This window comes from Bactrocera oleae, chromosome 2 (assembly GCF_042242935.1).
Source record: "Bactrocera oleae isolate idBacOlea1 chromosome 2, idBacOlea1, whole genome shotgun sequence".
Lineage (NCBI taxonomy): Eukaryota > Metazoa > Arthropoda > Insecta > Diptera > Tephritidae > Bactrocera > Bactrocera oleae.
This window is the reverse complement of record NC_091536.1, coordinates 92,006,636-92,019,594: the sequence shown is the minus strand read 5'-3', so window position 1 is coordinate 92,019,594 and position 12,959 is coordinate 92,006,636. Positions and strand designations below refer to the sequence as shown.

Below are 12,959 nucleotides of genomic sequence, written 5' to 3'. Positions count from 1 at the left end.
ACCAATAATAAAGGCCAAGAAGACCTACTACACCGCAGTGTCACAGTCACATAACTCAGAGAAATGTTTCTGGTAGACATGTACATATATGTGTACATATACTATTTGGTTGAAATTTCGAGTGTGACACCCGAAAGCCAACACAAAGCTTTTTTCCCCACTGACCAAAAGTGAAGGACTTGAAGAGACAAAAATCTGCCAAAAATACAGCGAGCAGCAAATGAAAGGCAAAAAAAGCGCACAAACCGCAAAGAAATATTGTTACCGATCTGCGACCTAAAAATTGGTTAACGTCCAGCGGCCAACAAGCAACGGCCTCGTTTGTGCCGCATGGTTGTTCAATTTGATGTTGATGTTTATGTCACCGCTCGTGAAGGTTTACACACGAGTGTATTTCACTGCCAAATGATCGTGCAACAAATAACTGACTACAGCGCTATAGAGAAAGGAGCACGAGTATGTGTGCTTGTTGTACGTGATTATGACGAATTTGTGACGATAATGACGTATGCATGGCTTGTTCGTCGCTGACGAACTGTCCACGAACTTGTGTTGTTGAGAGAATTTACTTTCATGATTTTATATTTATGTATATTTTTGCTTCGTTTTGCTTGCTTTGTGACAGTTTCTGATTTTTGTTGGCAGCAAAAAATTGCGCAGACGCGACACTTCATCCATAATAAAATCATGAAATCCTGCTACGAAATTTTACAAACATTTTTTGGCAACGCAACAGGCATTGTTTTTGTAAAATTAATTTCATTGTCATTTTTGGCCAAATCCTGCTTGGTTTTTACGCTTTTCTTTTTGTATTATTTTTCCTACCCAGTTGAGGTTAGCATTAGTGGGGCTTCCTTTGATATCATTCGCTTAGTTGCATTCATTCATTATTGCTGTTGCCTTTGTTGAAATTTTTTTTGGGTTTTACAAATGACTGCACAAATTTCGGGTACGCATTCATTGCAAATTATACTGAAGCACTTGTGTTGATCACCTGATCTACACGAACAACAAGAAACGTTGAACGAAAATTGAAAAAAAAATAAAAAAAGAATGACTGAAAATCGTAAAATTGAGTGTTGATTGAATGCTGATGCCTTATTGTTGTTGTGCGGCACACGAAAATGAGCAATTTGTATTGCAGACTGTATGACGTCGTCTGCGATATTTGAAAAGCTGTCGAAAACTTATCCACCACAAATCACAGAGTTGAAATATGAAATGTGAAACTGTACAAAATTTTGTTGCAACGTTAAAAATAAATAATTAAGCAATTTTTAGTTCACAATAGCTTTTATAGAACCACTTTAAGTATTTTTTTGTTGCCTATACTTTGCTAATTACAATATATGGATAATTAGTCACATTAAAAAAATATCCGAAATCCATTTACGCAAATTAGCAATTCACCATTTGCTGTTAAAGAAAAAGTCCAAAAACGGGTCATTCGTGCCACAGCCATTTTATGCGCGAAAATATGAAAAAAATTCGATTGGGCGTTGAAATCACTCAGCCAAGTCGTCACTCATTCTACAACTGCAACATTTTCGTTAGCAACAAATGCCACAAAGCAAAAAATAACTCTAAGAACAGTCAACAAAAATGTGTTCGAAACGCTCGAAAGACCATAGTCAACACGCCCACGGCAATCACGCAATATAATTTTCGAGAACGAAATGATTAAAACAACAGCAACAGCAATAAATGCAATCAGCAAACGCTTAAGTGCTTGGGAAGTTAAGTGCGCACGCCGGCCAACCTACAAAATTACGGCACAACAAAAGCAAAAACTAAAAAATCAGAAAATGGGAAAACCCGCCTAAAACGATCCCTAACAAAAATTAGTTTAAAAGCGAGTGAAGAAAAAAATGTTTCGAAGGAAAACAAGCAAAAAGTGAGCAATAAAGAAGTAAGTCATAGAAGGTGTTCCACATGCTTCGTTGCTTGATATAAACGCTCGCAATCATGGCGGCTTTAGGGTCTATCAGATGGCAAACAATCTCGGAGTGCTTTAAAGTAAAGTAAAATAGAAAAGAACTGGCAAGCAAGCCATAAAGACACCCTTAAAACACTGATAGCATAGCTCAAAGAAGCAGAAAATAGGCGGCACTTGATGCAACATGCACAAAACTCACTCCGAATAGGAAAATACAAATCAAATTACATACGAGTACATAATTTTTTGGGAAAAATGATGATGATGGTATTTCCGCACGCGCACTCATCATATTTCAACTGATTTTTGACGAGTGAACAGTGTAAATTGCTGACATCTTCGACATGCTGCCAAAAATTCACACGAAAAGAGAGTCGAGCTCAGTAGCAAGAAAGGAATTATGATCTCAAAAGCATGCCTCCTAGCGCAAATTGACGGCTGTCTGTTGTTGTTGGTGTTGTTGAACACTTTCCAACAGCGGCAGCCGCCCTCATAATTGCCACATCTACGATGCCATCAGCTGCTGCCTTTATGGTAGGTAATTGGAGATGCCACGAGTGCCGCCGACAGACATTCGACTAGCTCTTTTGTTGCAAAGCGGCTTTATGCCAACAGCTTAACATCGCCAAGCCACTGAAGGGTGTAGAAATTTTAATAACTTCATTATAACGAAATTTCTTAGCATTTTTTGCTCAAAAAAAAAACAAAATCTGCAACGACTTTCTTGTGTCCACCATCTGCATCCCTAAGGATGCTGTACACAAGCAGTTTAAAATTCGACAGGCTCTTATTACAGACACAGGCGAGAGAGGGTCGTCGTAGCACAGGGCTATTGATTGACCGGTCAAGCCGAACGCCGCCGAAAAGTTCAATTGATCTCTTTAATATGTGTGTGTGTGTGTGCGGGTGAGTGTGTACTTGACACACTCTTTTTGGCAGTAATTTGAGCGCTGTAATCGAATATTGGCGCATGTGACGTGTAAATGATAGGCTGGTCATTACAATATCATTACATTACCGTTACAATGAAGAGTGCTTGTGAGTATGCTGGGAAAAAAAATTGCTGTAAATTTTTAACTTTATGCTGCAAGAAATATTAGTATAATATTATATTGTATATCTATATAGTATGGATTCAAAAGTTATTATAAAATAACTTATATTGAGATAAATTAATGTAATTACTTTGCATTATATAACTGCATAAACTACTTAACGTGTAATAATTCTAATGAAAATCACAAGTATTTTGAGCGCCGCGTTGACGAAGAGTTTACTGAAAAAGTTGCACTAATACAAAAGTAGCGAAGACATCAGTGATACTTCGGTCTCCTCCGTAGTTAGACACTAAATATTTAACTTATAAAATACAACCCTCTCATTGCAGTAAAATAATCCATTTTTATTTTAGTTTGTTTCCTTATTAAATATTAAATATTTTACATTAACAGTATTGTAAAATTAAAGAAAGTGCTAAGACCGGCAATAAGCTGGGCCAACTTCTTATATTTTAAAATATACTTATAGATATATTTACAAATATTTTCGATTTTCTTAATTTTGTTTTGAGCGCAATTTTGAAAAGCAACAAATCAATTTGAATATACTGACAACTAAGTGTATAAGTATCTAAAATAGTTGTTGCCAAGTTAATAATAAAAATTACATTTTTAACTTATTTTTTAGTGGGCAAGGTCTTCGTTGGTTAGTTTTCTGGGAAAGCTTTCACCAAACTTTCCTGAGCTTTCGCCAAATCGAATAATCGAAATGGTAAGCTCTTTTATTAACTTTGAGATTTAATAAAAGTTCCATAGCAGGCAAAGCTTTCAGCAAACTTTTCCGAGCTTTCACAAAATTTTTTCAAAGCATTCACAAAACTTTCATTTCTTGATAGTTACCTGAAAAAGAAAATTGCAAAATTGTTTGCCTAGCAAAAAAAAAAAACTTGAAAGCGAAAAGAACTTTTCCAAATACCCAGAGTGTCGAAGAAATATCGAAGAAAATACGATACTTTAAGTTCCATGTTCGGCGCCTTTTATTCCAAAAATTGGTTCGTGACATCCACATGATGACTTTGATCGATTGTATTAAAGTTGTTTAAATTATCCTCTTATCACTTCCGGCTCAAAACTGGTAAACTGCGATCCAGTGGTTGATGCGCTTTTAAAGCCAAGTGTGTTTAATGTGTTGTGGCGCAGAAAATTCGCTGGACAGCTAAAATTGCCGCTGAATACAAGAAGTATAATTCCCTATTTTCACAAGTAATTACAAAACACGAGTTGTTTATATTTTTTTCATCAAATATATTATTCATATATTTTATTGGCTAACTTTTTTCCATCTCTCCATTTCGCTTTCAAACATCTTGCTTTCAACTGCATCATTATTTTCATCTTTTAGCTTAAACTATTAAATATTATTTAGTTTTTGCATTCTATTTTTGTAATTGTGTTACTATTAGTTTTCCATTGTTCGCTATTAATTAAACATTACACTTTACGTTATCCAGTTCAGTTATTTATTTATATATATGTATATATATATAATTTTTGTTAAATTTTTCTTTGTTTTTTTTTTTTGTTTCTTTTCTTTTCTCTTTAATATTTATAAGTAAATGTTAGCAATTATTGTTATTTATTAATAATTATTATTTAATTAGTATACATACAAATAATTAAAAATATTACATTAAAATGTACTCGTATATCATGTAATTTTTATTATTTTTTTTTAATACTCTACACTTATTTTTTTTTGTAATATTTTTTATATATATTTTTGTTAATAAAAAACAGCAAATAATAAAAATTGGTATTTTGATTGCGTTTTAAGACAATTTTGCTAAGGTTTACCAAATTATGGAAATAAAATTATATTTATTGTAAAAGTTTGCTGAAAACGCGCGAGAAAGCAAAAACGAAAACGATTTTGTCTCCTTATATAAGGCATATAAACAATAAACTCAAAACGCTACAAGCTAAAACATATTTTGTTTTTTAAAAATAATTTAAAGCACGAATTTTGTGTGTATGTATATATATATATATATATTATATATAAAAAAAAACTCAATTTATATATGTTGTTTTTACTTTTCACAATTTTATTAGACAATTAATTAAGCTTTAATAATATATATATCACCTAAAGCAAATTACGTATTTCAGTTGCGATATCAACTAGTTTCTCCTTCGTACTCTCCTTACTTCTCACTATCATTTACAATAGTCCAATTTCTTTTATTGAATTTTTTTTTTCGTTTTACTCATTTAACAGAATAACAAATATTGAACAGAACTGCTTATTAATAATATTTTGTTTAATTTTTTATGTTTATAAAAATAATACAATAATGTTTTACGTATATGCGTTTCAAAAAAAAAAACACTGTTTAACAAAGCAAAGCTTTTGGTCTACGCCAAATTTCTCGTTTAATTTTTCATATTTTTAATTAACAAGCACAGTTTGTTGCGATTTAGCTAAAACAAAAAATAATATAGGAAACGTTTTTGATTGACCATAACATATTTTAAAAATTTTTAGTTTGTATACTGTTATTATTATTATTATTTGTTTTATGGTTTGGTTTTTTTGTTAATTATTTTACAAATAGCACATTTGCGTTTTTATTTTTTTGGTTTTTTACATTAACAAAATCGTACGCTACTGTGCTATGTTTTTATTATTGTTATTTTTTTAGTTTATTTATTGTTTATGTTTTTTTTTTTAATATTTGTATGACAAAAAAGTACAACAACTATTTTATTTACTATCAATGCTAAATTTCCACACCTCACTCCTATTTATAATTGGATAATTATGTATTTTTTATTTTCTTCACTTACGCGTAGGTTAAAGAAAAACGTATACAAGTTTTATTACATTAGAAAAAAATTTGTTGCATTTCAAAAATTGCTATCAGCACGTTGAAAAGTTTTGAAATTTGTTTTCTTGGTTTACCATTATTTTTAGATTATTTATAAATTCAACGCTTTTTATTGTTGTGTTGCTGTTATCAATGCCCATATAGCTTTACAATCGAAGCAAAAAAAATGTATATATATAATATGGTATTAATATTTATAATAATAATAAGTATGCTAGATTTATATAGTTAGTACGTTCATTGTCCTTTCGGTTTCCACATTTAAGTATGAAGACTCCCTCTGCGGGATTTAAGTACGTATGGTAAATAGAAGCGAAAGAACAAGTTAGTATACATTTTTACAGGTTGTGCGGCGCAAAGAGCGGCATGAATGTGTACAGAGCTTTATGACCACTTGCGGAGCTTCCACCAAAAATGTTGTAAGTTCAATAAAATGAAGGTGGTAGCTGTTTGATTTAAGTGTTTTGAACTTAAGTGTGCAAATAATATTAATTTTTGTTGCTTTTTATATATAAAAGAAAATTAGTTCGGAATTACAAGTGTAATTTCCGACAAAACAATATGTGCGAAAGTTTGTATATTTCTTGAAAATGAGTAACAAATTGCTTAGGAAAAAATATTTACTTTTAATGTGTTTACTTTACAACAAATTTTTTAAATATTCAAAAAAGCTCGCTCGGACTTTTCAGTGAAAGCTCTATTATTTTGCGCTACTAAATGCCTGCCTAACACTTTCCACTACCCCTCTTCTTACCGCAACACCTTTAATTTTAGTTTATAATAAAGTATTTTTTTTTTATTTAGTTTCTATACTCTAAGGAAGTAGTAAAGTCACAATTTACATAGTAGGTATGGTAGTATCTTGCTTGCATGGTTGCAACGCACTCCACCGCGGAATGCGCCGTTAGCAGGCTAGCTATCCATAGAAGTAGCATAATAGTAGTATACATTTGATGTGTGTTAGTTTGTATGTTAGTTTTGTAGCAATGAATTAAATATTTATTGTAAGTAATTTTTCGTATATTTGTATGTATATTCTCCTCATAACTTGCTATATTAAAATTCAACACTTTAAATTAATAGTTAAATTTAATTTAAAAAAAAAAAAAATCATTTCGTATACTTTCATTTGAACTTAGGTTTTGTGTTTCTTATCAATTTGCTTATACACGCACTAACTTTTTTGTTTTTATATTATTATTAGCTAACTTCTAACCTGCTATACACATATTCTTATTTGCTTACTATTATTTGTTAGCTGTTTCTATACTTCTTTCTTTCTTTTTTATTGTGTTAAGTAAATTACGTATATATTGTTACATTTTTATGAACAGCACTGTCGGTTGTAAAAATTTTGTTTGTGTATCTGATAGTTGAAAATAAAAAATATGTCAAAATTGCAAGTTGAAAGTGCTAAACTAACTTTTTAATGTATGGTTTAAAGAACGACATTTTGTATTGCCACAAAAAGGTGAACGAAAAGCTAATAGTACCAATAAAAAGTGGTTAACACAAGTAAAAAATGTATGCAAATTTTTTTATTTTATTTAATGCATATTTATTAGTGCGCTAAAATGCATGTACGTATATTTGTTAAGGACGTGTTGGTATTTTTGTATTTTTCAAATGGTATAACCGCTTGTATTTTTGTTGTTTTTAACTTCTCTTAAGAAAAATCGTATACTTTGTGTTTGTGTATTTTGTTTTAAACTAAGCCTACTTTTAATTACGTATTTAAAGTTGATTTTACTTCTTTTCAAAGGAATATTTTTGAAAATTTTGCAGTAATACTAACATTTTTTCACCGCTTCCATTTTAATTTGTAAATATATATATATATTATTTATATATATAAAGCTTAAATTTTAATTCAAATAAACTTGTAATTCTGAAGTTATTGCTACTATTTTACAAAATTTACCTGCCACTAGTTATGCACCGTCGAAACGGCCTCAACCCCCAGACATAATAATAAAAAAATAAAAATATAAATAAAAATAAAAAACCAAAAATGAGAAAAAAACAAAAAAATTTCAATCAGTGCATATATTACGTATATCGGTTTGCAGTTACACTTAACGCTAATCTAAAATAAAACACAAAAAAGATGTTCACCTATTGCCCTCTGTTATTGACTATAAACTAGAACTTCGCTCAAAATATACACTAGACTTTCTCCTTATTTGTATACATATATATATATATATATATATATATATATATATATATATATTTAAATATATATTATTAATTTTCTTTCGCAGTTATTTGTTTTTGTATATATTTCTCCTTTCAATTAGTTACTTATGTTCTCAGTCATTAGAAGTTATTACGTACATATATCTGTTTCGTACAGGAGTTGCTTTAGTAGTGGTAGTAGTTATAGTAGTATTTGTAATAGTAATGATTGAAGTTTAGTTTTTTTTTTCAATATTATGTTATAGCTGTTGTAAGAAATATGCGCTACCGCCCCATAATGTAAGAGTGGCAGCATATTACAAATACATATAGATGAAACTTGCATTGCAACTGTAAAACTAAACTTTATCTTGCACTTTGAACCCTTAACCATGCAAGTGCTCAGCTAAGCACAGTCTGCAACAATTCGGCCAGCGCTCGTTGCAATTCGTCGGGTGAGCAAAAAACATTTATTTTCTCTTAAAAAAGCTTTTAAGTTATTAAACCGTTCAAAAACTTTACCGCTTTGGGCATGAAAGCGCCTACTTTTGCTTGGTTGGGTTTCAAATTGTCTAAATAAATATTTTTCAATTACAATTGATTTCTTTACTCCCCCTTACTGCTGTATTTGACTAAAAATCCGCTTCGTTTTTAATGTGATAGCTCGCATATGTCTGCTCCAATGGCGTGAAATGTTGTTGCAGTTGTGGCTGGTTCGTTGAGTCCTGGATAAACAGTTTTTAAGACAGTGAGAGGGCAACAAAAGCATTAAAGACGCGCCACTTTTCAGTTTAAATTAATTTATAAACAAAAAATTTAAATATATATATTCTATATAGTTTAATATTGTCGATTTGGGTAACGCGCGCTTTGACTATATACAGAAAATAAAAAAAAAAATTAAAAGAAGAGGCGCAGTTATTTTTTGACTTATTTAATTAGAATTTGGCTAGTCATCGAAAAAATAATTTATTTAGCGTTATAACCGCATAACGGCATTTACCGTGCATCAAGCAGTAATGTAAAATTACTGTTGCTGCTATGTATACCGTTATTTTTAGCATTAACTAGCGTTTGGTTTGGCAAAAATGTGTGCGCCTTAATGCTATAATGGGTGGTAGGTTCTCGGTAAGTAGTTAACTACATACATAAGTGTATATAAGTAAATAATTTAGTTTAAATCTTTAGGATTAGTTGAAATAAAATTTAATATATAAGGTAAATATATATATATATATAAGTATGTATTTATGGTTGTTGTTGGTATATATATATAGTTTTTTGTATTAATATAGAATAATATGTATATATATATATATTAGTTTATACATATATATATATATATATATATATATATAATATAATTAAATATATATTGGCGAGCTATATGGGCCTCTTGCAAAAACGAAGTACTTTTTCTCACAATTCCATGTTCTTCAATGCGCTTCAAACAAATTCTCATTGGAGCTGTTTTCTTGCGTTTGCGCACTGGCTTCATTTCAAAACTTTTTATTTATTCAAAAACCCTGGCATTGGTTGTTTTGAATGCAAAATTAAACATTTTGTTTCTTTTTTTTTTCGTTACTTTTTTTAAGTTGTGGTACTTTTGTGTTAAAAATTGCTTTCATCTTCTTCTTCCTTTTTAATTATAACTTTTAGTTTTGTTATTATTGGAAAACTTTTTACAAATTTATTTTTTGTTTAGTTGTTGTCTGTTGCTTTGTAGTTATGAAATAATTTTTACAATAGGTTTTTGCAAAAAACAATGAACAAAAACAATTCTTATTATGCGGTTGGATTAGTAATCCATTGTTGTTATTGTAATGCAAAAATTTCTTATGTGGTATTTACACAATTTCAATTGTTATCACCGCCGCCAACAGCGTTGCGAAACACTGCAACATTGCTGCCTGCAACAAGCTTATGCATACTACACTTACATATGTTGCTAGCAACAATGTTGCAACACTTCTAACTATGCTGGTTGCCAACAAACAAATTCACTGTTCTTTGCTTTCGTATTCAATTGAAGTTTCGTTATGTGTTTATTGTTTGTCAATTGTTGTTGTTTGATGTGTGGTGTTTGTTCGCTTTGTTGCCGCAGCGGTGTTGCACCCACGTATAGTGACAATGAAAAATGGCTGTGACAGTGGTGGCGTCGCCCGTCAACGGCAGCAGCTGCATTTGCGTCTGCGTCAGCAACAGCAGCAAATGATTTTCATTGCAATGTGCAACTGGCAGCTTTTGAAAATATTTTCATTTAATTTGATTTTTGCTGCAATTCCTGCTGCTTTGTATGCATAAATTCGCGCCTGGCAATGCTGCAATTTTCGCAATAAAAATTGCCGCACATTGCTGCCCATTTTCGTTTGATTTTTACACAAATAAAAATTTTCACTTGCATTTGGCTGCTGGGACATTTATCCACCAGTGGTAGCATGTTGCTGCGTTGAAATGATGCTCACTTGCTGTTGTTGCTGTTGCTGTGGCGCTTGGCGGCTAGTTTGTGTGCATGCGTGCGTTCGTTTATTGTTCGTGTTTTACTTGTGCTTTTTCGGCTTTTGAGCGTTTTATTTTTTTATTTTGATTGTTTTGCTTTGGCAGGTTCTCGGCTGCCCATTACCATTTTTCTTTGTTGCTATACGTGTGCGTAACGCCTTTTGAATTTGCGAATTTGTTTGTTGTCATTGTTGTAGCGGTGTGGGTCTCATTTGTGCTATTTGCTCTTGTTTTGAACGAATTCTAGTTTTATTAATTTACAAATTTGTTTGTGGCTTTGTTTGAGCTCCTTAAAATTTTTCTTATGCTTTTTCGAAGTTTTGCAATTTTTTTTTGGCATTATTCGTTTTCATTGGAATTTAATTAGTACGGAACTGTTTTTATTTGCTTGCTTTTTAGTGTAATTATTATCTTTCTTTGTTTTTTTAATTTAATTTAATTTAATTTATTTTAATCCCAGGGCATTGTGAGCACCCGCTTCGTTTTTGCAAGAAGGTCGTTATCGTACTACGAACATGGGTGCACCACCGCATTGTAGCTCGCCAATATAGGACCATGTGCTCCCGCGAAGGGGGTACTCACAACGTCTGGTGTACTAGCTCCATCGGTGTGCGATGTCGAGTCGGCATTACTTCTTCCTTCACCATTAGCTGAACCTACTTCTGGTGGTTTGGTGGTGTCCCGTTCGTCAATCACTAAATCTATTGGCATTTTACCCTTTAAACATGAGATATATCGATGACAGAAATTATCGCATAATTCATGCACCTGCAATGGCATAACAGAGAACACGAAGAAAAAAGAGAGCGGTAGAGAGAGAGAGAGAAAGAGAGCAGAAAAGAAAGAGAAAGAGAGAAAAATAGTTCATGAGTCGTGATTGCAAAATTGATTTCAAAAATTTACAAACTATGCTTTATACTTTATACATTTAAAATATTTTTAAATATTTAGAATTTGTATGCAATTTTTTTGGGTTGTTATTTAAACGCCGCAAGTTGTTGCCAATAAATCAAAAAATGTTTCAAAAATTAGTGGGGTTTTTAATGGTGGGTAAAATGCTCCGATAAATTTTGTAGAATTTTGTACGTTTTACTTGCTGGGTTTTAAAATATATATTTTTTTTTTTGGTTTTGTGTGGGACAATAAATTGCCTAACGGTGTTTTTTTCACTTGTCTGTTATAAATTCTAAATAGTTAATAATATAATTTTTATTTTGCATAAGAAGTGATCTATTAAAGTGAGTAAATATGCTAAATTAAGTTAAATTTAAATGTTTGTAATGCAAATTACTGCCGTTTAATAAGCCATATATTACACTAAACTGCCAAAGGCATGATTACAACGCATATTGCTTTTCCTTAATTGAAGCGTTTATTTATTTTGTAATTAAGTATAATTTAATAACTCAGTGAGTATCTAATAATATAATCTCGTAAGAGAAAAGAGTTATGGCTTTTTTATTTAAATTGCTCTAACTTTTATTGTACGCTTTAAAAATTTATAGCTGTCTTCGATTCGCCTTTTGTCTACTCGATAGTTTAGTAACAACAAAACTAGCGAGTTGTATTCAACGCAAGAGAGTATGCGGCTAACTCATAAGAGTTAAACTTTTGCTAGATTTTAGAAATTTGGGATTAAATTTAAATTATAACTGTTTATTGAAAACGTAAGGCATGAGCGCTGGGTGAAACTAAAGGGTTATTAATTTTTTTTTGCGCTAAAGGCAAATATTTCTCAAACAAAGGGGGCAGCGCCATGCAATTGTGTATGTCTCAGAGCACATATTAGAGCAAGGTTGCTTATTACGCGCTGGCAGTCTGTTCGAACAACTGCTATAGTTTGTTCGCTAAGCTACTCTCCAACGATTGGTGAATAGAAAGCAGCTTAAACCTTTAATAGCTGCTGCTCACAAATTCTTGATTGCACAGGTCAAATCTACTAAATAAGCTCAAATAATTTTTTTTGGAATTTTTTTTTTAATGAAAATGCAAAAAAAATTTGCAATCATTTATTTGTATGAAATTTTGAATAATTTTTTTTTTTTATGTAAATATTTTTTGTTTTGTTTTAATATCTTCTTTAAACTTCCTAAAATGTAATTTTTACTAAAAAATGTATTTCTTTTATATTTATAATTTTTTTTTTAAATATTTATTTTTATTCCAATTATTAATATTATTCGAAGTATGTCTTAGTTTTATTTTTAATTTGCATTGAAAATATCTTAATAAATCACTTTTATGCAAAACGTATAAAGTTTATATAATATGTGGCATAATAATAAAAATATATGTATATCATAAAATGATGTAAGCCTAGAAAGAAGAATGCAAGTAGTTACTCATATATTATTACGTTTTTTTTTTTAACAAATCTGTATTATTTTATATTTTAATGAAACAAATTAATAGTGTCTTTCATGCAAATACGCAAGTATTTTTTAATTACCCATTCAGCGC

At 30.8% G+C, this 12,959-nt stretch overlaps 1 protein-coding gene across 2 annotated transcripts in view; it reads right to left on the bottom strand.

Annotated features, from left to right (window-relative positions):
• Window positions 1-12,959, bottom strand: part of hth (Meis homeobox homothorax) — a 302,627-nt gene that overhangs the window by 214,891 nt on the left and 74,777 nt on the right. For both annotated transcript variants that reach the window (XM_036356913.2, XM_070106000.1), the window contains exon 6: window positions 11,082-11,267. In XM_036356913.2, the coding sequence (XP_036212806.1) occupies window positions 11,082-11,267 (186 nt within the window). The remainder of the gene's footprint in view (window positions 1-11,081; window positions 11,268-12,959) is intronic.